Source organism: Leuresthes tenuis, unplaced genomic scaffold (assembly GCF_036924035.1).
Source record: "Leuresthes tenuis unplaced genomic scaffold, fLeuTen1.0.hap1 SCAF_24, whole genome shotgun sequence".
NCBI lineage: Eukaryota > Metazoa > Chordata > Actinopteri > Atheriniformes > Atherinopsidae > Leuresthes > Leuresthes tenuis.
The window spans coordinates 5,428,229-5,455,422 of record NW_027325378.1 but is presented as its reverse complement, the minus strand read 5'-3'; the positions used below and the strand labels follow the sequence as shown (position 1 = coordinate 5,455,422).

The following is a 27,194-nucleotide window of genomic DNA, read 5'->3' as shown; positions in this document are numbered from 1 at the left end:
ATATTGCATGAATTTAATTTTGAGTTGTTTTTGTATTTATTTAGATTTGTTTTTAGTGCTCCTTATTTCTGTTGTTTGTTACCATTTGATTCCTATAAAATCGTCATAACATAGTCAACTTTTGAACGATTTTAAAGCAGTTTGCTTCTTTTTTATTTATGAAGGTCCTGCCATTAATCTGTTATACCATAAGCTTAGCTTAAGTAAGCATGTGTGTTTTGACCCAAAATCTTCTTAAACAATGCTAATAAAACCTCTGTATAATCTTTATAGTGACTAACCCCAGTCAGGTTTTGCATATTGTTTTTCTTATCGCACTTCAGTAAGTAAGTAGGTAAAATGCATTTATATAGCACCTTTCTCAGACAGCAGTTACAAAGTGCTTCACAGGAAGGGCATCAGTAAGTACAATATGGACATTTAAAAATCCATTACAGCAACATACAGTCAATATCAGTCTTTGCAGCCCGGGGACCGTCGGGCTAGAATGCTTGTTTAAAAAAGAATATCTTAAACTGGTGAACCCCCCCCCCGACCCAACCGACGGATTAAGCGGGTATAGAAAATGGATGGCTGGATGGATGGTTTTTAAAAGCACTGACAGAGTCAAGTGATTGCAAGTAAAGTGGTAATTCATTCCACATTCTTGGTCCAACAGCTTGGACAGACCTGTCTCCTCGGGTCCTACAGCGAGTGCGAGGGACCCATCAATCGATATTGCTCAGAAGATCTCAAGCTACGAGCTGAAGTATAAGGCTGGATCAGATCACAGATGTAGGGAGGAGCCGGTCCATGCAATTCTCAGAATGTCAAAACCAAATTATTATAATTTATGCGGTAAAATACAGAGAGCCAGTGAAGAGATTTTAAGACGGGTGGTCCTCTGACAACGCGCGTCAGGATGCTCGCAGAAAGATTTTGTACAAGCTGTAAACGAGTCAAATCCTTCTTGCTTAGACAGATGAACAGGCCGTTACAGTAGTCTAGACGTGATGACATAAATGCATGTATCAGCATCTCAAGTAATTTTTAGAGACGATTGTTCTTAGTTTGGAGATGTTATGCAGCTGGAAAAAGCAAGTAACTGTTTTGTGTAAGATGTTCTGGAGACGTGACTTCAGGAGGCTGCGATTCTGTTATTTTGTTTGTAAAATAAAGATTTTCATGAAAGAATCACAAAAAACCCTTCATAAGAAATATGTTATATAAATGTATAGATCTGTTTCTGGTATGTTTCAATATTTTGGACTTTTATACATTGACAAAAAAAAGTAAGGTTTGCTGTAAAGGGAAAACTCATCTATTGGCTTTAGCTCAGTGTTACCACTGTATATAATGTGTTTGTTCAGCAGCCACATCAGCTGATACAGCAGAGAAAACAAAGAAACACATCATCAATTTCCAGAGCACCAAAGTGACAAGAATGAAATTCTTCCTTGGCCATCAAAGAGAGCCTGATAAAGTCTTCATAAGAAAGAATGTCTCAGAGCTGAGCTCAGACAAAGCTAATGTAGCACTCACTTTTTAATATCTCAGTTGGAAAACCAGCAGCATTAAAAATAATACCAAATCAAATATTAAAAGGAGGGTATACCACAGCGACAATTAAGAGAAAGGAAAAAGTGAGCAACAGCTGTTTTATCCATTTCGTTATCCGCAATTGAAGCTGCCCTCGTTGATGAATGGAAGAGCCTAAGAACGGTCGCCACTGGGCTAATGCTGCTCACATACTTAGTAGAATCAGATCTCTCGTCATTATCATCCATCTCTCTTGCCGCCCCCTCCCTTCTCTTAATGAACCCAACACTCACCAACGCACCCTAACACCATAACAGACTGAGGCATCAGACTTTTTCTAATTGGCATGAATTGATGAGACTGCCACTGGGTGTTGCCACAGATACATGTCATTAATGTTACCCCTGCTGTTTACTGTAAGACCAGCTGAGAGCCACACATACAAGCACACAAACAGCATCTGGATCAAGAGTCTCCTGTAACACAGAGTAAGTTGCTATGGGAACTGCTGATATAAATGAATGAGATGTGATTTGTGGTGCTCTCTGAGCGTAATAGCTGGTCCGGAGGAAAATCAATAAAAAGACATGCTCTGGATGACCATCCATCAGCTCCCTTTATGCACCATCTGTCACCTCAATCTCACTCACTCACTCACACTCACACACACACACACACACACAACCTACAATTCAGCTTATCAATCATACAAAACTTACAAAATACACATAATGTCTCAGAGTTTTTAATATAACCTGACAGAAAATAAAAACCGAGGGAGTGAACCATGATCACAGCACAAAATTTACATAATGAAAATGCTAAATTTCTTCACAGTTGCAAAAATAGCATATTTTAAGGAAAACACCAGCATATAGCAATAATGGAACAATGTTTGAATGGTGATAAAGACCTTAAATCATGAAGTGCCTTCAACCTACGCATACAGCTGAGCCACTGATGTTTAGAATTTCGAAACAAGCATTAAACTTTATTTTACTCAATGAATCTGGGCAAATTTTAAAAAAACAACAACTAATATTTGCTGTTTCAACGTCTAAAAATCATTGATGTAAACTGAGCGTCTTGGAGTTGTGAAATTATTCTCACCGCAGCTTTTTTTAAAAAATTGACAGATATGGCAGATCGTGTTTAATATTAGTATTTTTTCCGAAAGAGGATTTATAATTCTCCTCACATATAAGGCCTTTAAAGATTAAGCTCCATTCAGCTCATATTTGCCGGCTTTGATGACCCTGAGTCACCCCTTTACTAATGCTGCTGGGGGACCTCCAATGATGCACTGAACACCTCTCTTCACTTGGCAATTTACTCTCCATGTATGTATATACCGCGGTTGTTGTCATTCGCTTCGTGTGTTTGTTTCTATCTCTGTCCCGTAAAGGCCGGCTGCCACCTTTCCTGAGTCTGGTTCTGCTGGAGGTTTCTTCCTGTTAATAAGGAGTTTTTCCCTTCCACTGTCGCCTTGTGCATGCACGGAACATGGGACTGAACCAAAGTTGCAATTCAAAGCAAATCGTTGGTTTCCTTAGCTTGGCAACTTTTTGTAAATTTTCCTAATATTATTTGGACTGAATTGGATTATATTCTATTTAATTAAACTGGATAATAATGAATGGGAGCTAACTGGATTATAATTTGTGTATAATGAACTGGGTTGATCTGGAGCACAACTGGATTGGACTGTAATACCTTCTTTATAAAATGCAGTGAGATTATTTTTCTTATGAAATGGCACCACATAAGTAAACTAAACTGAGCTGAATTTGTATAATTTCATGTATTTAATTTGATTTGTTTTTAGACTAAAAGCTTAAGTAAAAAGAGCTACATTGTTAGAGATCCAGTGTGTAACATTTAGAGTGATCAACCTGCAGAAATGCAACATACTTGTAATAATAACAACGACTTTACGAGTGACAAATTTGGTAAAATAAGAATGGTTGTGTTTTCAAGACTTTAATATGAAATATTGATGTCTTAAATACACCTGAAGTCGCCTCACAATCCTGTTTCTACAGTAGTCCTGCATTTTTCATGGCCTCTGAAATTTGGGAGGAGCTTGGTGTATTCATTTGGCTGCAATTTATGCAGATAGAAGTCATTACATCCTACAAATTGGATCTTTAATCGGTTGCAAAAATAACAACACAGAAATGTTCATGTATTAAGGAATATGGGGGATATTGAAAAGAGAGTTTTACAAAGCTGAGAATATCAAGCTGCTCCTTCAAACTAAAAAAACAGCTCAAGTGGTCATGGAAAATGCTATAATTAGCTCAAAACAGTCCGAGCTTTAGATAGGTAAATCTTTAAGATTAACCTTGAATTTAACTATTTAAAATCTTCCAAAAAGGTTAACACCATACTAAACCTTTTCCTCTTAAAATTATTTAAATTATAATTATAATTATGTATTCAATCAATTCTAACATGAAACAACAATAAATTACAGTCAATTCTAACAATAGCCACAATTTACAGTTGGACAGCAAAGTCAAACAGTTCAATGTGGAGTTAAAATATATAACTGGTCAATTTAAGTAAACATCTGTAAAAGATAAGGAAAAGATTTCTGGAGAAAAAGCTAAAACATTTTTTGAAAAAATCTAAATTTCTCTGAGCTTAGGTGTGATTTATTATTACGTATCATAACCAACATGTCGATAGGTGTTTACTTCATATTTTATTGCTAATATGCTGAATATGTGTACAATTTTCCTGCTTTTCAAGAGCAACATCAAATGTTCCCACAAACCAGTGTGCTCCTCCGAACAGAACAAAAACTAACTGAGACCTATCAAAAGACATTTAGGGTCCTCTCCCTTAGAAATAACATTCGTATATATACCTGGTCTTAGATAGTTTAAAGTTATATAAAATCTTAAACACATTACAGCGAGTTATTTTCTTATTTCACCGTTTAAATGTGTGTTTTCACAATAACAAATAAAGAAAAATACTGAAAAAAAGAAAAACTGATCTTTGGTTTGCAGTGTTCATAATAATTTATAGAGAATAACCTGATTTATCTTCTTCATCTAATTACATTTGTAATATTTTTTATTAATAAGTACAAAAGTTATAATCAATCTATAAATTATTTAAATGCTCTGATGAATATCTGACCATATTTCACATGTCTTCTCGACATAATTTATGCATTAACTGCAGAAAAATGCAGTGTATGTATTGGTGGAGTATAAAGGTGGAGATTTGTTAGCCAGTTTAAGATGTCTGGAATCTCAAAACTGTTCCATTCTTTTCAAACACGTCTATATATTAGACATCTTTAAATATGCTTTTTAAAAAAGGAAACAGCTGTTTCTTTGTATTGCTCCCTCATCGTGTAAACTATGTTGCTATCTCCAGCATAATCTGCCTTTTGAGCAGACATCCTGCTGAGGGTTCAGATCTGGTTTCAGTATGAAGTATGATCTGATTTCACCACACCCGGCAGGACTTCGCTCCTCGGTTCATATCTGACGACTCAGGACAGCTGAACGCTTTCCGGAACTCCTCGTAGTTACTCATCGCTCCAATAACTCTGCAGGGCAACAGTAACGATAAAAGTCAGGTTGGAAGGGTGCACAGAAAACCTTACAGCACACCAGATTTTTGAGGGTAAAACCTGGATTTAGGGTTTGGGTTAGAATTAGGTAAGGGTTAGGGTTGGGAAAAGGGGGAAGGGAAAGCACTGTGTCTATGGAGAGTCCTCACAAAGTGTGTGTGTGTGTGTTCTCACCTGTATTTAGGTGGACTGTGGGCTCCACTCTGGATCTGCTCCCTGGCTGCTTCTGGTCTGTATGAATTACATCTAACCTGCATGGTACAAACATATTGAAAACTATAGAGAATACATCCCATACCACCTTGTTAAAATCTGTGGGTAGGTTTGACTGACTCTCTTAAACCATCTCCACTATCATCCATCACAACAAAGAATAACATCAAAGGGCCACATCTTTTGCATCAAAGGGCCACATCTTTTGCAACAAAGATGTTCCACTTCTGTTGGAAGAAGAACAGTGAGGGGCAGGAACACCACCTATTATTTTCCATGTAATCGTGATATCTTTATGCCCCTGCCTTCATGTCTCAGCTTTCATTTGTCTTAACTCCTCGTCTGTTGACTCTGTTGCTAATAAATATTTTTATGATGGTCCCCTAAATAAGTTGAGTTAATAATTAGTTGCAAAAGAGCTAAGAATTTTTTTTTAAAAAGCCCCATTAAAGGAAAATCCGCCAGGTTACAATAAACCAGAATAGTTCTGTTACAACCCAAATAGGATAACAGACACACAAATGGACAACTGCAACTACAAAGTACCTGCATAAAGGTATTTCACACATACACATTATGATTGTAATTTACAGAGGAGCCCAGGCTGTCACATCAAACTGGTGGGACTCAGAGCCGGGCCGTCACCCTTTGATTACTGCCGAGTACTTGCAGACATGCAACTAACAGACCAAGATGCACCTTGACATCAATGCTGCTGCAATGATGGCGGTCACTCTGCTTTTATTACTGACTGTGCTCTCAGATAAAGTTTTGGCCCTGGGTCTCTGGTATAATTTGTGCAGCATGTTACAACGTTTGCTGGTTTTTTATGTGTTCTTACATGTGCGTAGCTCAGGAAGAACAGTTGGTTGTTATTCAGTTCAACTCCTGGCAGGAGAGGCTCCTCCACACCACCTCTGCTCTCATCCACCCACCGCCTATACGCCTACAAACAAAAAGAAAAAGAAATGTTTTCTCATCTTGACATCTTAATCATATTAAGCAATGTGAATCGTTCTGACATGCGGTTAATCACAGAGATCAGCTTTTGAATAAAACTAGGTCAAAATGACTTTAGAGAAGATTACTGGGCAGTTCTTTTCTCGAACCACAGGTCATACCCTGAATGCTTCTCTTATTCCCCCATTGTCTGCTATGTTTTCTGCCAGAGTCCTCTTACCGCGCACCTACAGAACAAAACGTGCACAAATTACACATTCTCACAATTTATTTCTCAGCTATATTTATAAAAGTGGCACAGACACAGGAAACACCAGAAATTAAAATACTTTTCAGTTACTTATAACCACTTTATAATGCATAAAGGCATTTTATTGTTGCATGTAAAAGGTGTTTCCTTACATTTAGGCCTGCTTCATCCCAGTGGTAATTATTGTACTGGTCAATCATACACTCAGTCTTCTTAGTGAAGGCTGTTACAGATGACTCGCTCCACCACTGGTCAAGGTTGCCGTCTTGGTCATATTTGCGACCTGTTAAAAAAAACAATAGTTAAACAAAAAATTCAGTGTTTTTTACATATTTTACCCTAAAAAGACATATTTGTTCTGAAGTCCTTATTGTGTATGAGCTTGTACCGTTATTGTCAAAGCCGTGTGTTAATTCATGTCCAACTATCACCCCGATGGCACCATAACTTAAAGATCTGGAAATCAGAGGATGAAAAGGATTAGCAACAGTCAGATTAGCCAAACGCTTCAGGGAAGATGACCGATTTCAGTGTTATCAATGAGAGCTGAATTAAACCAACTGGAAAAATAATTTTTCAACGTTTTGACTTCATGCTGCAAAACAGAAAATATGTGAAATCGCATCCCCTTGAGCAGCCAAACTAACGATTGTTCTAAACTAAAGTTAGTTAGTTAATTGAGGGGTACATCATGGACAAATTAGATCACATCAAGAACAATACTTTAAAAAGAGTGGCTGAGAACACTAGCATGTTCCTGGCTTCAGGTGCTTTTGTGAAGCATGGATAAATATTACTTAGTATAATTGTGTGTCAAGTCCTTATACAATAAGAACCTTAAGAATGGCTTCTTGACAGCCACCCTTCCATGGAGACCATTCCTGATGATCAACAGGATGAATTTAAGGTCCAGATGCATCTCTCAGGTCCTGTCAGGTCTTTGCTGGATTTTTTCCTCTTTCTTAAGGACATCACTTTCAGATACTGTTCATCTGCTGTAGATAGTTTTTTAGGCCTGACACTTCTTCTTTTGTCCTCCACTTGTCCAGTTTCCTCAAATGTTTTAAGGACACACTGCACACCATGCTGAGATATGCCACGTTTTCAGCTAATAGCTCTTTGGGAATCACCTTGTTGCTGCAGAAATCCTATTTTTCCTACAAACTGTGTTATCTTTGGTGTTTCTTATCAATGTAACTAAAGAAATGGGAATAAATTGTGTCTTTGTGACAGGCTGGTAGTAACAAAGATACAATTTAAAATAGTTTTGTTGTCTGTTATGAGTAGACACAGCACTGGTTCATCTCTTTAGGAGCCTTTTTTTATGCTTGAATGATTCAGGTGTTAAGGGGATGACAAAGACTGGACTGCAAATGAGTGAGAAATCAGCCAAATCAGCCAATCTCCAAAGAAAAACTTTTAAAGACCTTCAGGAAGCCTGAAGAACTATTGCTCAAGACCACTTTAAATGTAACAATAAAGTCAGGCTGCTTGGGAGCAAAATATAAAGAAATGTGAAGCTACATAAGACGATTGCACAGTATGTAATAATAAATGTAAAATATTCTATAAAACATTTATTTGAAGTTAATCTTATAAAACTTATTGAACAAACTATTTGAACATTTAAAACAAGTCTGAAAAACAGTGATGGAAGCTACACTGATCCATCACAGGTACAATTTTCTATTCTTTTATGTCATTGTTTCAGGTTCTGTGGAGCACAAAGTGTGAAATCTGCTCTCTGGACAGGTCGAAGTTTTCTATTAACAAGCTCATGTCAGAAAAATCCTGCAATTACTGCCACTGAGTAAAGCATGGCGAGGCATTTCTTTGGTCTGCTAGTGGAGCATGTCACATTAATTCAACCTCACCTTGGATACTCTCTTCCCCAGAAGAAGGGTTTTTGAAGCTCTCCAGCAGGGAATCCTACCAAAATAGATCAAAATGGTCTTTTTATTATTTTTTTCAAGTGTCTGCCGTTCCGTCCACACAGGATCTGTGGAACGTCGGGTCATTTTTAATATTTTTTTCCATTTTGGGTTGAGCAAGGCATAATCATTTGAAGAGGGAATAACTATTACACACAAACATGCATCTCAAAGATCAGTCATATATCTTACGGATTTGGTTTGTGGACGAACTGTAGAATGCGTTCACAGTTGTTGGGTTTGTAAACCACCTGTGGGGGGGGAAACAACGTGAAACACGTTAGTAAGGATGTAAAACATAAAAACTCACACATCTAGCAGTGACTTACTCTTTCCGTGGGACACTCTTCCGAAGCCAAGAGACATCCGATTGGCCGATGAACTTCAGTGTCTGCATCACGTTACCGTAATAATCCTTCTCGTTGAACTCTAGCTAAAACAGACACAAATGCACATTTAGATTTAAACTGATAGTTTCATCGAGACTTTCTAATAGCAACTGTTGTATTTTAAAAGTACAACGTTGTCCTTAATTACTTTTATATCAAAACTTAAGCCAAAGTGATGATCATTTTTGGCCTGAAAGAGATGTGAAGTCACATTTGCAAGAAAACGGGCAATACAATAACAATATAACTGATTATATCAACTGTATTACACTAACATGTTCAGTCAATGATATACACACCTGTCGTAAATCTTCATTGAGGTAGGTATCATTCAAAATAAACTCGGGGTACCCGACCTTAGCCAAGACTGCATGAGCCTTGAGAGACAGAGGAGAGAATTGGAATAAAATATAAAAAACAGCTGAATTAAACTGGGATTCGTTTGACATTGTGCAAATATTTTAACAAAGACGGTGAGTGAGAAGTAGTTGGTTCATAGAAAAAGTAATGAAAAACAATTTTTCACCCATAAAAAGGATAATTTTATCACAAAAAACATGTTTTAAACAGACAAAATGAGCATAAAGTCCCGCATTAAAATCATATTAATCTAATTTCCAAGATTCTAACTCAATGTCTTCAGATGTCTTGCTTTAGAAAGCCAAATATGTTTTATATTCATCGTAATAGTTGTTAAAGGACAAGTGGTGCATCTGTTAAAACTTGTAGATTCACTGTAGCCATTTATATCAGCAATGAAGATTTGTGCTGGCAGCAAAAATTTGTAAGTGCTCCAAACTGCAGCCATCAGATTGTTTAAATTCCAGCAAATTGCTTTCGGGCTGCTGTGGGATTTAAGTAATAGACTAACTAATGAGTTTCCATTGCTAGTTTCAGTCTTCTTTAACACAGCAATGATGAACTGTGACATCCTCCTGCTTTGAGTACATAAATGTTTCATAGCAAATAAAGAGGGATTCCTTGATATGATTAAGTCAATGCAACAGTATCCGTTCCACAGTCAGACTTATGTAGTTAGATGACCTCAGGTCAGTCTAACCCTGGGTACTATATGCCTGGAAGTTGTTCACATGGTTTCCCTTTTTCTTTCTTTCTTTTTTAAGATAACCATTTTATTTCTGCAGCTTCAAATAATGTTACTTCATAGATGTTTAAATTCTTCGTGTGCTCTGCAAATGGTTGAAAAATGTTTGGTACAGTATCGTGTTGTTAGTTTTCTTTTCTAATGGTCATAGCAGCTGGGATGAGACATGAGGTGGGAAGGGGGACCAGTTAGTAGCAGCAGTTAGAGTAGCAGCAGTTAGTTCTCACCTTTTCCACGGCTCTCTTCTTTGTGGGTTGATCCATCCAATCATTCTCCTTCTTCAGGATGTCAATGAATGCCCATCGAATGCCCTCAATCAGCTCCTCCATCTACATTCAACAAAACAGGGCGATTTTTTTCCGACACCATCTCTGGCTGAAAGGCGTCTGTTATACATCTACACAAAAATCAAAGACTTATAACACAATGTCGTATCAGGAACACACACGCACCATTTGTTTCTTGTCCTCTTGGAAGTGTGTGTTGACAAAGAGGCGGCCGGTGGCGTAAACTATGGAGTTTTCCACGTAGTTAACACACTTATCCCAGCGTGGGGTCAGAGAGGTGGTTCCCGTGGTTACCTGGTGGGGGTGCAAGAGTCAGAGAAACAGGGTGACATCGTGTATCATGTCTCGATTCTTCTCTCGGGAAACTTTCATGCCCAATTTAATGGTCTTAAATCCCTCACAAAATGTTACATAATGACATGAAAGGAATTCTTTACAGCTTTATTTATTTAATCATACATGCGCCTAAGGTTTGACCAATAGATACATACTTGACATGTACACTATTTGAGAAGCAATATGATATAATAGAGAATAATTAAATATTAGATATAGATTAAATCTCTTCATGTGGTCTATTGTTGCATTTTGAAAATGGTGATTTTAGATTTGTTATTATTTGGTACAAAAACTGAAATTCAGACTGAATCAAAGGGATTGATGGAAGAGTGATAATTAGAATAAGAGATGCAATAAAAAGAGATTTAAAAAATCTGTACATTGTAGAAATTGAGCTTAAGAGTACATTCAAAACATATTTTGATTGTCCAGCCAGACAACTGGTTGCACTGATCTAGAAAAGCCTGTATCATTCACACAATGTTTGTAGAATTTAGCCACATATATTCGTAGATTCTCGAAGTGCAGTGTGTACAAACCCGAGCGTAATCGAGGTATCTGTAGAGGAAACGACGGCTCAGAGTGGTGATTCTGGAAAAGACCGTCCTCCACTGGACGTAGTTAGCAACCGTCCTGGAGACAGACAGAGACGCCATTTAAATGTGATCGCCTTGTGGTTATAAAACACTTATATTAGGAGAAGAGAGTCTCTGAGCACCACGTGTATGTGGAGGTACTTGGACAACTATCTTTAGGAGAAACAGCTGAAAGGCATTTATGGAAAGTGAAGACCTTGCTGTTAAACATTAAGACTTTTAGCTTTTTAGATGATCAAATAATAAATGTACCACTTTTATTAATCAAAATGTTGCTCCAACCAAATGTGCAGATGATTAATGCGGGTTTGGTAAAAATAAAACATGACATTTAAAGAGGTCCAAGGATTATCACGGTGATGGGATAAACACAACCTTAAGTGGAATCCAGATTCAATCATTGATCATTAGGGCAACAACACTTTTATGGCAACTGCTCCTTGAATTTTTTTGGTCATCTTCTGATTGGAAGGTCCGTAATTAGGCATATAAATGTGTGACGTAGAGAAAAAGCTGTTCATTGTTGAATTCATAACTGAGAAACAGATTTAAAGCGCTTTGTAGAGCCTGGAAGAGGTTAAAAAAGGCCTGTATAAGTGTAAGTATATCAACTATGATCCTGTCAAAGATATCTAAGTGTGTGTACCTTGGATCTGTGGCATTGATGAGCTTCACAAGGTCCTTGAAGTACTGTGGAGCTCTGACGATGATGGGCTCGGAGGAGGAGATGGACCGCGTCGCATCATCTTTAGACTCAACCACAGCTTTTACAAAACCAAGCCAGTCAAACTGCAGACAAAGTGAACATGAAGAGGTTGCTGGTATGTAACATCTGGAAGTCATGGATACATTTTAAAAAAGAGATTTTTTTTCTTCGATGTTTTTTGATCATCCAAACTGCTTGTTCAGTGCTCAACATGTTCAATTTAATCATTTTCATGCAAAACAAAACAAGAACTGCACGCTGTGTCCTTCAGACCCTTTATCCTAATTCTGAAGGTTGTTTTTTTTTTACTTGGTTCATAAAATAAAAGCTTCTGTGGTCATTTCAAGACTTACTGTATTATAATTTGAGAACACTGTCCAGCTGATTTGGTTGAATTGATCATTACCTTTTCTTTGGACACTAGATTTCAAACAGATTAAAGAAACACAATATAAACAGTTGATTCCTGAGGTTTAGCCGGGCTTGTGGGTGCATTTTTTTAGCAGCAGCATGTCGTACGAAGCTGAAAAGTTCCTCAATTTTAGCTCTTGAAAGAGAGCAAATGTTTATCTTTTTGAGTAATTTTGAGTCAACTTAAACCAGAACAGTTAACACAAATGTACTGCTTCTCACTTAAGCCACCTTCTCTCATAAAGACGATGATGGAAAAAGACAAAGATTTAGGCGACATATTTAAACGATAAACTTGAGAATTGAAAAAGAATCACACACAGTTTATGGAAACTCAAGACAGAAGACACTGAAGTAAAGAGACCAGTGTGTCATCGGTAAGAATAACTGATTTGATTTCTTTCTGGTCAATAAAGACTTTTGTTGGCACATCTGTCGGTATTTTAGGTACCTGTGGTATGGAGCGCTGCAGGCGAGAAAGCGTGTATCTGTTGTACATGGTCTCGCTGGTGCGGTTCTCATAGGGAATCAGGATCTGCAGACACAGTGAGCCCTGTTAGTGAAATGACTGGTCCTAAATTTTTGGCAAAGCCAGTTAACTGGCATCATATTTGACTGTTGATATTTCATATTTAATTAACTCCTGAGCCATGATGGCCCGTTATATCATTTTTTATGCATTATAGATTATATTTATGACACGTTTACATGATGTCTTTACATGAGCCAATTTGGCCTCGAAGGCCAGAGCTTTTTCCATCTGGGTCTGTGCTGCTTTCTCTGGGGCACCGAGCATGACGGCCACATCCACCATCAGACTGAGCAAGGCCGCACGATACTGAACAGAGACACAAAGGGACAAAAAAGGCTAAATCTCCTTAATTCTTTAAAAGCTGTACTCTCTCAAACATCAATTAAGCATTACATCTGCTTTTAGATGCTCTTGCGCTGCAGTATCCGTTCTCAGTTTAGCAGCACTTTTCTTGTATCTAAATAAAAGTCTAAACAATAAAAAATATAAAGTCTAAACAAAGTGCCCACTTTCTAGTATTTGGGAAAACATTGAGTCTTATAGTAATTGAGTTTAAATGGTATTTTTTCCAGTGGAATCACTGACCTGCAGGAAGGAGAGATTTATTTCAGGTGAGAGAAGTGAAAAATGGGGCAGAAACTCACCGCCCGAGCTGTGGAAGTGTTGGTGATGTAGTCTTCCCTTGAGGGCAGAGACAAGGAAGCCTGATCGAGCTACAGTAAGACAGATTGCACATGTCAGTGTTTGCTGAATTTTCCGACTTGGGACTTTTGCTGCAGCAATAAAGATTTAGCTGTTTGTGTGTCAGCATGTGTCCTCAACAGTGTGTTAGCATCTTTGAACTAAAATGTGCTTTCAAGCACATCCAAAGATTCAAGTTTATAGATTGTTTCTTTCCATCCTGGCAGATGGCTTCCTTGCATATAAAATAGGCGCAAGTTACAAATCACACTTGTTGATTTACTGGGGGGTTATGTGTCCGATTATTAATTATTCAACTGCATGTTAAATACTTGCATCCAGGCTTCAACAACAATGGTGAACGGTAAACATCTGACCTTGATGATGTAGTGTGAGGAGTTTTTGTCATCGGGGGAGACGTACAGGCGGATCAGCACACTCTTACTGTGCTCGTTCCTCATCTCTGCCAGCGTCTTCAGCAGACTCCACTGACTCTGCGACCATCGATACTCCCCACCAAGCCCGTCTCCCACAACCGGCCACCGAAACTCAGGCTGTTTGAGCGTCTTCAACATCGGCTTTGCATCTGCTTCCTCCAGTATGGCTTTGTAAACAGGCAGAGGAAACACATTAAACTCCTATTTATTTGATTTTTTTTTCCATTTTCATTGTTGCTTGTCTACTTTTGTGATGAGTGCTACTTGTGTATTTATCACCTCGTGTATCTGACTGCTTCTGCAATGACCCAGATCTGCCATGTCGATCAATAGCTCATCTCAACCTGCTTTATTCCCCTGTGTGCTTGCTGTATCTTTACGAGGACTCTTGTACGCTCATTACGAGCAGATGGCATTTGGTTTAAGAGTTTAGCAAAGAGATTCAAAAAAGTGTTGTGACTTACATTCATTCATACAGGAGCGGTAGAGGATCTTAGCTTTGGTCACTGCCTCCAGTTCGGCAGCGTCTGAAGGAGCTTCCAATAACTCTTAGGACAAAAAACATTTGCGTCATTCCTAACAGCACCAACAAAAGTTTCTGAACCTTAAAACTATGTGCTTCTGACGAGCTATCGCTGTTCATGACTTTGGTTTCCAGTCTGTTTTGCTTTATTGTCACTTGACATTTTTGTGGCCATTTGATGGTGTATTTGTGGCCTCTTTGACAGGACAACAAATTCATGTGTATGGCTGTACATGTACAGGGCTCACACGGCGATCTGATTGTACAGTGTGTTACATCCCAGAGTGCCACATCCCACAACTGTAGGGAGGGCCAAAGAGCAAAAAGCATTTGCCAAATTCTTTAGTGTTACTTTAACTTTTCATGGTGTTTATCTTAATCCTGACAAATACACAAGTTTAACTCTTCTGATGAGCACAGTGGTAAATTAACCTGATATGCTCTGGATATATATTGTTGATTTAGTATGAAGTTAAACACTTTCAGTTAAACACCTCATAGGAAATGGTGGGTGGGGCCTAATCAGGTCATTTTAGCCAACCAATCAGAGTAGAGTGGGCTTTGTTGAGGGAGGCCTCTCTAATGTCATTTCTTAAAGGAACATTTTAGTGGCAACTAGCATTCCACTTGCTGTTTTATGGAAAATTTGAAGAGTTGTGTAAAGGCTGTAAAACTGGGCTCTCACAAATCAGTGGTTGTGCTTAATACTTGGAATTGTAGTGACAGTCAGTCACAAGATCAGACACACAGTTAGTCAGGTGATTGGACTGGTTGGTGCCTCCGCTGCTGCTTGAAAAAGCTGAAATGTTCTCAACTTTCTTTCGCAAGCTACACTAGCAAAGCAAACCAACAGATCCAGAATTCAATTCTCTACATATGAATCCAGCCTAAATTGGCCTCAAGGGAGCTGCATTAAATCTAGAGTACTAGTGTTGAGCTGTATTTTGAGTCGTGTAGACTTTAAACCTGTAAAACTCTCACTTGTGAGTTAGAATGTTATTGTCACACTATGCAGTATTGGTGGTCTTCTTCTAAGTCTGTAATCCACAGCTGTTTAATAGAAGAGAACGTTTGATCTCATTCACAACAAAGTTTTAAGTATCATAAAGGCCGATGGGGACAGGAAATGAATGATTGTACACACCTTTGAGTTTAATGTCAACATGCTGCCGCAGCCAGGGGTAGATGCCATATGAAGATGAATCTTCGGGAATCGGGTTCTCCTTTAACCAACCTCCACAGGAGTAACTATAGAAGTCCTGGCAGGGGTCTACAGACTGATCCAGTTTACTCAGAATAGATCCCGCTGCAGAGATGAGAAAAAAGATTTACAAATTTTGGACTCAACGAAAGTGATTCATAGTTAAGCCAAAGAAATGCACTACTTTTTCCCACCTGCTTCAATGCATTCTGGGGTCAAACAGAACTCCTCCTGACTGGATTTTTGAGAAACTGTTGGAGAAGAAAAGACTTACATGTAAAAATCACAACTAGGGGTATTTCCAAAGCATTGCCCCACCTCACAAATACAGTCTGCAGTGGATAAGGTGACCAGGTGCAGGACTGCATAGCATTTCAATCCATCATCCAACAAACTGAAACCATGTCCAGATTTTGATTGACTCCATTTTCCAACATTTTCAACACAGCGGGACAGATGCTATTTCAAAATTTGGCTTATATCCACAGCTGTGAAGAAAGAAGGAAAGGCTCTCAAAAGGGCTGTAGTTGAGGTCAATCAAACTGAACACATGTGGGTAGAGCACAGTCTGTGCTGCCCAGCTACACACATTGAGGAAAATCTGAAGAGACAATAAAGTCCCTCTGCATATGATTATGGCAGATCACGGAAACTACCACAAAACAGAGGAAATGCAGCCACAACTGAGACTGTGAAACCATTTGAAACTGAAAAAAATCAAGGGATTGTTAGTTTTATGGCTTTTTCTTTCTTTTCCAAACATGATTATTTGATTTCTCACGGGAGAGCATGACATGAAACAACACAGTACATTTGAGTCTCACAACGTTTGGCTGAAAAAGAGATAACCAGATCTATGGATGTACTCTCTGGAACACAACGATGAATGCCAGACAGATGTGGTATCATCTAAAATTATGTGAATTTCCTAAACTGTGCAGACCTCTCACGCATATAGGTCTTCAGGCTTAGCTTGTCATTTACACATGTGCCGGTACTTAACTTAAAGTTAGGCATTGACCGGCACTGGTAACGTGTCCCATGGGATTTGTTCACACTCGCTGTTGATCATTGAGAAGTACTTGACTGGTTTAAAACCATTCAGGGAGATTGAATGTGTTTGTCAGTTAATCAAGTGTGAAAATTTGGCAAAGGACCTCTTTGCTTCATCCTTTTTCTTCTAACATGAGCTCACGACAACACAGCAAACTTTGCTGATGAAGACTGGGTGGTGCGTTTTCTAACTTGCGTTTTGTGGTCCACACATTGAATTAAACCTCCTCTGAAATATTGTTTTTGAAAATATAAAGTCTCCACATTAAAGATGTATTAACCATATGCTTATTATTTTTACCTATGGGGCTGTAAGCACATAGGTAATAAGGTATCTCACCAGATTTAATTTGGGGCAGCTCGTGGGACTCTCCAGCTCAAGAAAACCAACACTGACTCTCTGTCAGAGGCTTTTTTATTCGAAGAACAAGGAAATCTGGGGGATCTTCCTTAGCTGAACATGTTGAACTGCTCTGTGGATGCTAAGAAGCTAGTATTCGGGTGTCTCTCTAAATACAGGGAGTGCCCATTGTTTCCAAGGAAAGATCTCACATGTGCAAACACGCATACTGTAAATACTTAGAACCAGCTACCAAAACATAGCACTGAAAAGCTGAGATAACACCACAGAGGGAGTCTTAACTTCACGCTCTTTATGCCATAACTGTGTAGCTCAGCAATGAAACTAAATTAAACACAGCAATTAAATGGAAAAATATATAGAAGCTTTAACAAATGAAAATGATTCAAAATAATATAACTGTTTCCAGCTCTGGTTGAAATAAAGAAGCAGTTTTATGTAGAAAATGGTTAAAAGATGGAGGGATAACTTATTAATTATTAAGTTTGTATTTGTTTGACATTTTTCTACTGAAATCAAAACAGACTCCTGCTGATCTCACACCTTTGTTTAATTCAGTTTGTTCATCTTTGCACGATTGTTACACCGTCATGTTGACAGCTGTTAACAGACAGACATGACATGTTCACACCTGATTCTCTGAACCAGCTTGTTTTAATTGCCGCGGTCAGTGTCTCCGGGACCAGTTTTAACCTGATCCAGCTCACAGAGACACAGACAGGTAGACTCACACTTTTGATGCTTCTTTTTTTCTATTCAGCTTTGCACCAAAATCTAGCTTTTATGATTGGTTAATTAAAGAAAAATGCTTTAATCCAAATGAAAGGTTGCAACATGTGCACATATTTTCCTCTATTTTACATCCACAGTAATGGAAAGCTAACTAAGTGCATGTAGGTGTAGTGGAAGTCCTAATTGGCTCTTTAAAATATCAGACGGTCATAGCAGCCAGTAAAATCTGGGGCTCCTGGTTGAATTACTCCAGGAAGATAACAGTCCTAATCCAGATCTACACACATCTGGACTCAACATTTGCACGGTTTCCCTTTTGTTTGATATTTTTTTTGTTTTGACCATGTCTCTCATCATCCTCAGACCGTGTAGTTTCTTACCAGAATGCGTAAAGCTATGTAGGAACAGAGGAGGAGGTTTCAGGAATCACAATCCCAGCATTGTCTCTCCTCACCAGGCACTTTTACAACCATTCACACTTTGGATCCTGTGACCAAAAGTCAACTTTAAGATCCAAGAAGAAGTCTAGTTGCCCTTAATAAAGCTCTTACGATTACCATGACCTGGATGACTGAGTGTCTTCATCTACATATGTAGGTTCACATTAAACATTACAATTAAAATAGCTATTTGTCTGGGCTACAAAGTTTTACAAGGCATGAAACTGTTTTTTCATTTCAGTTCAATAATGCCTTAATAGTCCCCAAAGGCAAATCATATTACCGCAGTATGAATCATTATTAAATATATGCTATTATCACAGATAGATGAACAACAAAATAAAGTAAAATGCAGATCAGCTGACAAACATGTAGAAAGCTGAAGGGAAGCAGAAAGAGGTGTGGTTGAAATCTTCAGAGATCATAATGAATAGATTGGGCTGCTGTTGTCGAATCTTGGCAACAATTTAGCTGATTTAGTCACACAAAGCGTCTTTTTTCTGGCACGAAAGCAGGGTGCTGAGGAGCACTTCCTGTTGGCTTTTCATAAAAAGTGATTCGATGACAACACATCTCCACTTTAACTGCTGTTTTGAGATAAATACATCTTTGTATGATCTGTCAGTCTACTGTTGAGGTAACATTAGCTTTCAACCACGACAACAACACGGAGACACAAACTGCCCAAGACATCAGTTCAGTGAATATCACAGTAAAGCAATCTAATTCCGTACCCGTTTTAGGTTTTTTACCCAACAATTTTAAGAAGTCTGCTACCCAAAATGAGCTTTTCCATCTGTATTGTGATCATTTCTGTTTGACATAGAAAGACACAGTGAGAGCACGTTTATCTTCCATTTTCCTGGGTGACGGTATCTGCCAACCATGACGACACCAGTGCCCCTCTAAAAAGTTAATTGATTCTCAACTTTAAGTGCTCGGAGCAGCCACGTAAAAAAGGCAGAGCTGTCTGGGGGGGAAAAAAGATGCTGGGTGCAGCATTTTACCCTCCACATTTGCTTTCAACTAATTTGGGACAATAAAAAGAAAATGTGCTGGAACTCAGATAAAAAGCACTGTGCGGACACAAGCCCTTAGATTATTAAAAAACCCTCATCAGGGGTAAGAGGGGGTAGATGGTGATGTTATACGACAGAAGAGTAGTTCAAGTCCCATCTGGCCCACTATTGTCTAATAAATTTTCACTTTTCCACTCAGCTATGAGGTCAAGTTGATAAGGGTTAGGTATGAAAAATATATATGATTATGCTTAAATATAGACAAAGAAAATGCATCTTAGACACTCCACATGCTCAGAGCTGCGTTTACGTAGAATTTCTTTGGCCATTTTACTTGTTTTACTTGAGTAAGTTTTATGTTTTGTACTGCCACAGAAATCCGATACGTTTCTTTGTCGACTGAGACTTTTCACACAAAACATTTGAGCTGCTCCTTAACTTCATTTACATTAACGTTACTGTTTCAGCTGGAGTCACATGATATTTTCATGCATTATTTCACCTTAAGTTATCCGATTTATGGTATATTATTCAAAAGAAAAAATAAAACAACATGGATACGCTCTTAACTGAAACCTGTTGGCATATAAATATACACCACACTACAGGGGGCCATTCTACATAAACAATACTGGAACTGTACAGTTCAAGTACAGCCTGACTAAAGTTTTAGTTGTGATGTTGTGCTGCGATGAAGGAGAATCACCATATTTGTTTGATTAAAGTGTCCGAATACTATTATTCTATAGTAGCAGTGATTATGCAATAATAATTTGAAACCATTCCACTCATCAGAGTGGAGTGTAGTAAGCCTCTCTTTATGAAAGTGGGTCAAACACAGACCAAAGTGCAGCTGATACACTGGAGAGCTCTCACACAGAGTAAACAGTAAAGCTTGTCTGCATAAAGGCAAGCCACAATGTTCAATGTTTTATTTTTGTACTGTATGCAACACTGCTTTTACAAAAACTTAGTTTCTAACAGAGGAATAAAGTTATTTAGAAAAGAAGCTGAAAATCACTTGTTTCTAGTCTTTATCAAATCATGTGCAAGGTTTGAGTGCTTTCCAGGAATATATCACATTTTTCTCAGTTGTAATTACTCCACATGGGCAAGCAGAACACCACAAAAAGACTAAATAAGCCACCCACTGTTTACGTTACTCGCACTGCAACCGCAGGTTTACCCACTGACTTCCTTCCTAGAAGGTGAGCCTCTCTAACCTCTTGTCAGAAACCACTTACATGTGAGGTGGCTGTGAGCCAAACAGAGGCTGCACAGAGCCATGAAGTGAGCCGACAGATTTAGAAACCAAATCCTCATTGTGAACGGATGAGTGGAGCGTTACTGAGCTGCGCCGCAATGTCTGACCTCTGAGATCCGCTGCTCCGGTTGCCTGGCTGGAGCTGCCTGCGAGGTTGCTTCATGCTGTGGTCACTTTCAGTACAAATGGCACAAACTCCTAACTTCAACCCTGTGCGACCTGCTCGGCCTGGAACAAACTCAGCAACCACCCAAACACCCCCTATTCTCCTCAACAACTCCATCTGCAAACACACGCACACACACTCAGATGCCTGAGGCTCCAGTGTCACAGCAAATGCCAGCCTCATGTTCATTACTGAGATACCAAAACTATCCACCAACACATACATGCAAGTAGACAAACACACAGCATAGAGTCACACTCTCTCAAGTTATTAAAATGTAAACAAAGCAAAGCAACCACTTGGCATTCCTGTGCCGGCTGTTTTGCATGGCTGAAGACGAGAGGAGGGGTTCCATTAGAGTGGGTGTGTGGGACTGCATACATAGGCACATAGCATAACTGCACTTTAGTGCCACCACAAGAATGCTTACTTCCCTTAATGGCAAAAAAACCCAAAAAAAACAATACTTATCCCACCCCAGACCAGCACATGAGCCCCTCCCAGCCATCCTTACAACCACGCACCATTAAAACTACTGAAACTCTTAAAGGAACAGTAAAACTAAACTAAGCTGTCTCATCTTGTGATCATCTTATTTATCTTTATAAATCATCTTTATTTTTTTCTTAGTAACCGAAACAATGAGCCTTAACCTCCTAAAACCCAATGATTCTGTAAACATACTTTAACTACCCCCCCCCCCCCCCCCCCACAGCTGTATGTAATGATAGGGTCCTTCAACCTATGCATAGTCTTTGAACAGGAAGTAGTTTTTTCAGGAAAAAATATGTGCGCATATAGGAACTGTAGGTCTATTTTATGAGCCTCCTGAAGTTTGACATTTTTTATTTTTTTTGGCAATTGGATCTTTTAGCAAACAGATAACCTGGTAATGTTAATGATTCAACCAAGTAACCTAATTTCTCAACCAAAACTGATCTGTAAGCCACAGACTAAACAATATTTTGAGGCCACGATTTACATCAGCTATCAAATTACGTTTGTTTAGTTCCCATATCTAAACTGGTTTCTTTTGATATTTCAGTTCTTTAGTTATTAAGTCTGGATGAGACTGAATAAAAGTAGGATTTAAGATTTGAGTGGGGGGCTTGTCTCTAACATACTGACAGCAAGCTGACTGTTGTGTGCGTTGTGAAAGATCACAGGACTAGGATCTCCCACTGGTCTTTGGTCCAAAACCATCTCTTTAAAAAATTGTAAAGTGAGATGTTTGGCATCACATCACTGCACAAAGTTCTCTATTTCAGAGACACAGACCGATGGACATATGTCTTTCAGCAGTAGGCTGAGGATGGTGTTCCCAGGGTGGCTATTTGAGCAGTCATTCGTGTACAGTGTAAAAAGGATTAGTGAGCTCACAGAACCCTGTGGGGCCCCATGCTGATGGATCTGGAACCTGAAAGGTTGTTGTTGACTCTGACACGTTGGCTTTGGTCAGTTAGAATGTAAAAATTCTGTTTTGGTAAGAAAAGAAACACCCATCTGCTTCAGCTTTGAAATGTGCAGATGAGGCTGAAGTGTATTAAAAGTAGAACTAAAATCAACAAATAAAATCCTTGCATAGGCACTGGGGTCTCATAAGTGCTTAACAGTGAGGTGTGTGATGCTGATGGCATCATCAGTGACCCTCCCCTGCCTGTATGCAAACTGAAGTGGGTCAGGTGTCCATTCAGATTACCTAAAAGCAGGAGGGGGGCTCACTCTTGAGCCAATGTTTGCTTTGTCCCACCTGTGTAACTGTAATAAAGTGGTCCTGCAATGTGGGAGAGGGGAAAGTAGTCTGGTCTCATATAATTTGCTCATTTTAAAGGAATTAAAACACAGACTTAAGGAACTTTGTGAAATTGTCAAAACACTATCTGCTAATTCATTTCCTGTGATATTCCTGTGAAATTTATTGAGTTTATATTCACAAAAATAACCGCATGTGGGAATACAGCGTGAAACTGTTATAAGCGGAATGAATAACAGGTTTAAAGCAACACTAAAGAAGTTTGTGACCATTAAAACTTGGTTTTGATGACTCATTATGCAGTACACTGACTTTTGTCATGCACATTCCTGAGCCTGCTGCTGCCTGAGCATGAGCCTGGGGCTGCGAGATACCAAAGGTCACAACTGTGGTTTCAAGCCCCCGCATCACACTTTGTGGCCTCTTCAACATGACGACAAATTCATGTATGCAGGGCTCACATCGTCTATATGACAGTGGTGTTACAACCCACAACTGCAGGGGGAGCCAAAGAGCAAAGGATTTGCCATTTTCTTAAGCGTAACTTTAAAAAGTAAAAATGTCAGTTTTTGGAGACTGGATGGGTTTGGTGGTGAGACTCACCATCAGGGGATCCAAGTTCACCACCACTCTGACTAGAAATCCGCTGGTTTCAAGTTTCAAGGCATAATGTGATTTTAAAAAGTCATATTTTCAAAACCTCTGTAATTTAGAGTGTGATATTTTATCATCTCACCAGAATTTCACACCAGTCCATGCCAACATCCGGACCTGCACTTAAAACAGGCACTGCATCCTTTATTTCACTAACCAGGTGACAATTCAGTTCAATTCAATAATTCTTCATCAATCTCTGAAGAGAAATGATATTGCTGCAGTGCAAATTATTATCAATGATATGCTGTTGTTACCTTTAGCTGTCTGGAGCCGCTTCATCGAGGTCTTGGAACCACTCTTAGTCTGACCACTCACCTGAGATCAGTTTGCCTTAGGACACCCTTCTAGGGACTGAGGCCAGGAGTGCTTACTCTGGGTCAGGGATGAGTATCTGTCGTAGACGGAGGAGCTCAAGTATCTTGAGATTTTGTTCATGAGTGATTGAAAGTTGGAGTGAGAGAGAGACAGACGGATGGGAGCTTCATCAGCTGTATTAAGGGCACTGCTGCGGTCCATTGTGGTGAAGAGGGAGCTGAGCCGGAAGGTGATGCTATCGATTTACTGGTTCATCTTTGGGCAAGATCTGGGTAGTGACCGAAAGAACAAGGTCGCAGATACAAGAGGCTGAAAAGAGTTTCCTGAGGAGTGTGGCTGTGCTCAGCCTTAGAGATAGGGTTAAGAGCTCAACCATCCTGAGGGAGCTCAGAGTAGAGCCTCTGCTTCTCTAAATCGAAAGGAGTTAACTGAGTTGACTCAAGTATCTGATTAGGATTCTTCCTGGTCATTTTTTAGGCATGTCCAGCTGAGAGGAGGTCCAAGGGCAGAGCCAGAACATGCTGGAGGGATTACATATCCGATCTGGTTTGGGAACACCTGGAGATCCTCCAGAAGAACTTGGAAAGTGATGCTCGGGAGAGGGATGTATGCGTTTCGCTGCTGGATCTGTTGCTTCTGCAGACCCAATATTGCATAAGTAGAAAATAATGTTTGGATGCTGTTGTTATAGATCAATAACAAAATAAATAAGATAAGAATCAGCTGACAAATATTTAGAAGGTTTAAGTGTAGCAGAGAGAGGAATGGAGGAAATCTTCAGAGATCGCCACGACGAGATTAGGGTGCTATTTTAGCTTGGCAACAATTTAGCTAATGTCACAAACAGTGTTGGCAGGTAACCCAGGTGAACCCTCAGTAGACAACATGGACAGAAACTCACAGCCAACAGTTCAACATCTGGGGTGCAGATACGCTCCTTCTCAGTGCCATGTCCGGTATCACGCCATCTGTTGTTAACAAGCACTGTAATCCCTTCTTCTTTACTGTTACCTTTCTGTCTGCAGTCTCTGTCTGCCCGTATTAAAGCTGATGTGTTTCCTTCCTGATATTCCAGCTGCACATATTCCATCCGATGATGATCAAAGGAAGAAACGGTTTAAACTTACTTCTCCTTTTTCTTTGTTTTGTTCCTGCACTGCATCTCTTCCTCAACTCACCTTGATTTGGGGTCTTATCCAGGCATGACTTGGGCTTTGGAAAGGTCAATCTGCTGTTCCTAAAAGTGAATAACTTTCCAGTTGCCATGGTTATGCATAATAAGAGGAAAAAAAGTACCAGAATTACCAGCAGAAATCATTCCAGCAGCACAACATCCAAACCAGCACAGAAAAAAAAATCTGTTTTCACGGGAAAAAGCTCAGTAGAAAATCTCAAGAAGATGCAAAGGAGGACACAACGTACCCAGGGCTGCTGCAGCAGGCTGCCACTAGTGTGGCGCCATACTAGAACAACGAATAACGTTGAATAACGAACAACTCTACAAAAGACCATCAGCATTAATCCAATAAATTTTGAGTTATGCTTGTTTCATATTTTGCTCTAAGACCAAACAGCTATTTTAATTTTTATGCGTTTCTACACTAGAAGAGAGTTAGTATAGCAGTGAGTTGCCTGTTATATTGTGTTTCTGCAATTCAATCCCAAAAAATGGAACACCATGGAAGTTTATAACGCGTGACCTAAATGACTAAAACATTAAGTATGCAAATAAATTGTATCTTGTACACTCATTATCATAAAAGCTGGCTTTAAAACAATCAGTTTTTTGTCCAATTGCCAGCAGTGATAACATTGTTTTATTAGACATTGAACCACAGATATGGAACAAACAAATAATTAGACCTCCAGTGTCTCACTTTTTACAGTGTGTTGTGAAGGTGTATAATAGCCAAGCTTGTAGGGGTAAATAACTGGTTCATGTGCTTCTTAAAGTCTGATTGTTCATTAACTTGCCCTACCACCTGTTACTATTCAGTCACAGACATGTGCACACCACTCTGCCACACAAGTCCCTGCAGATTAATCTGACACCGCTGCAAAAGCTGTCAATACAAACATTCTTTCAAATTTCCCAAGAAGTTTGACTCCTGCCATGCCTTAAGGAAAGTATGACATCGTGCATCTGAACGTGGGTGTTTGTACAGCCTGACATGACCCAAAAATAGTTTGACACAAGTTATCCCCAAGCCCTTCACAAGGCTTCCACCAGTCTGCATGTGCTATAATCTGAGGACAGAGTGTACCAAAACCGTTGATAAAATATTACAAAGTATGTTTAATTCCTTGAAAATTATAATGTAGGATACAGAGAAATGTGTAATGTGTGAGTATGGACTTACCCAGTATGAGAGCAAGCAGCAGAGCAACACAGAGACACACACACATGGCCAGAGCTATCTTGTAGAGACGACTGCTGCCCCTCTCGGGTTTAACCCCACCGCCACCTAAGTGCTCCAGCTCCATGGTTGGCTATATCACACACTCACACACAGAGAGAAATCTGAAAAAAATATTTTAAAAATCTAATTAAAGAACTAAACTTGATTAAAAAAAGAGGTTTAAAAAGTCCCTGAAATGTACTAACTTAAAAGTTGTCTCTTTAACAGCACAAAGTTCATCCACCTTCACTATCTAACTTGCTGTCTGTGTGTGTGCAGCTCCTCTAACTTCACACTGGCTTTTCAAACTGTTCCTCCCTCCATCCCAAAACACTCCTCCTCTGCTCCAGCACTCCTCCCTCCCTCAGTCCCTCCAGGAAACAAGGGACCAGTCCTACCAGTGGGATGAACAGGGGTCATTTATTAAAAATCATTGGCTAAAACCAGAGCCTTATCTGGTTGTTTATCTGCGAAGCATTAGCAGCTGCCATTCCAGTTAATGGCTGAGGCATGGATGTGAAATGTGTCTCAAGTCGTGTACAGAACAGCAGGGTGCTCTGCTCGAACGTTTATCAGATCAGACAGTCACTGGACCAGAACAAAATTAGACTCATGCGCACAGGACACTGATTACAGTCGATTAATCTGATGATGTCGCTGCCTGTTTAAAACACGCATCAGTGTTTTTTTTCATCGGAGTATGTTCTCTGAAGGCCCAGAGGTGGTGATGGTGTTGACACCACAGCTCCTGATTGTCCTTCCCAGTCACTGTGGTAAGATTTCTTTCTGCATGTGCTCATTAGGGTTTGGGGCGTTGGCCACAAAAAGTCCTTATATAGACGTGACTTCCTATGCTGCTAAAAACACCCATTCATCAAGTAGAAACACTGACCACGAGGCTATTGTTCACCATTGTGACTGGCAGTCACTTGTCCTGTTTATAACTTATTGTGTACTGGAGTTCAGCTCATAGGTTGGGATTGTCTCTGCTCCTCTTTTAGGATTTGATTCTTAATGCAGCAGAACGAAAAGACAGGCATCCTAGGGCTGGTTGTGTTGCACAAGTTTGACCGCAGAGTCCTCCTAATCACAATATAGATCACGAAAATAACAAATTTGTTTCAGTTGATGAAATCTGGATGAATACTTGTATGTACTTATATGTACCAGTAACATATAAGGCCAGGAATATACTTTTTATCTTTTAATTACAGGTACAAGTGTTTGTTACGGCTGCCTCGCATACCATGCGTCTTGTTTGGAGGATCGCTCGTACAAGTCCTCAAAAAATTAATTATGCGTTCACAAGTTGCAATATTTGGCTGACCTGTAGGGGCAAATTTAACCAGCTATAGGGTCATAGG

General features: G+C 39.3%; 1 protein-coding gene across 1 annotated transcript; it reads right to left on the bottom strand.

Annotated features, from left to right (window-relative positions):
* Positions 1–2,645: 2,645 nt before the first annotated feature.
* On the bottom strand, positions 2,646–25,996 carry phex (phosphate regulating endopeptidase homolog, X-linked). The gene is made up of 22 exons (XM_072378727.1): positions 25,792–25,996; positions 15,866–15,922; positions 15,615–15,776; positions 14,412–14,495; positions 13,888–14,114; positions 13,474–13,542; positions 13,019–13,135; positions 12,749–12,832; positions 11,827–11,969; positions 11,124–11,217; positions 10,411–10,539; positions 10,186–10,287; positions 9,153–9,230; positions 8,794–8,897; positions 8,657–8,715; positions 8,408–8,462; positions 6,922–6,989; positions 6,686–6,816; positions 6,445–6,510; positions 6,165–6,269; positions 5,285–5,361; positions 2,646–5,086 (listed from the first exon to the last, which is right to left on the bottom strand). The coding sequence occupies exons 1-22, from the start codon at positions 25,913–25,915 to the stop codon at positions 4,984–4,986; spliced, it is 2,238 nt and encodes a 745-aa protein (XP_072234828.1). The 5' UTR covers positions 25,916–25,996; the 3' UTR covers positions 2,646–4,983.
* Between the last annotated feature and the right edge of the window lie 1,198 nt (positions 25,997–27,194).

Coding starts and splice junctions, on each gene's coding strand:
- phex (XM_072378727.1), bottom strand. CDS start 25,915: ATGGAGCTGGAGCACTTAGGTGGCGGTGGGGTTAAACCCGAGAGGGGC. Junction 13,136..13,473: donor ACACTTCCACAGCTCGGGCG/GTGAGTTTCTGC, acceptor GTCTCTGTTCAG/TATCGTGCGGCCTTGCTCAG. Junction 9,231..10,185: donor AGAAGAGAGCCGTGGAAAAG/GTGAGAACTAAC, acceptor CTGTCTCTCAAG/GCTCATGCAGTCTTGGCTAA.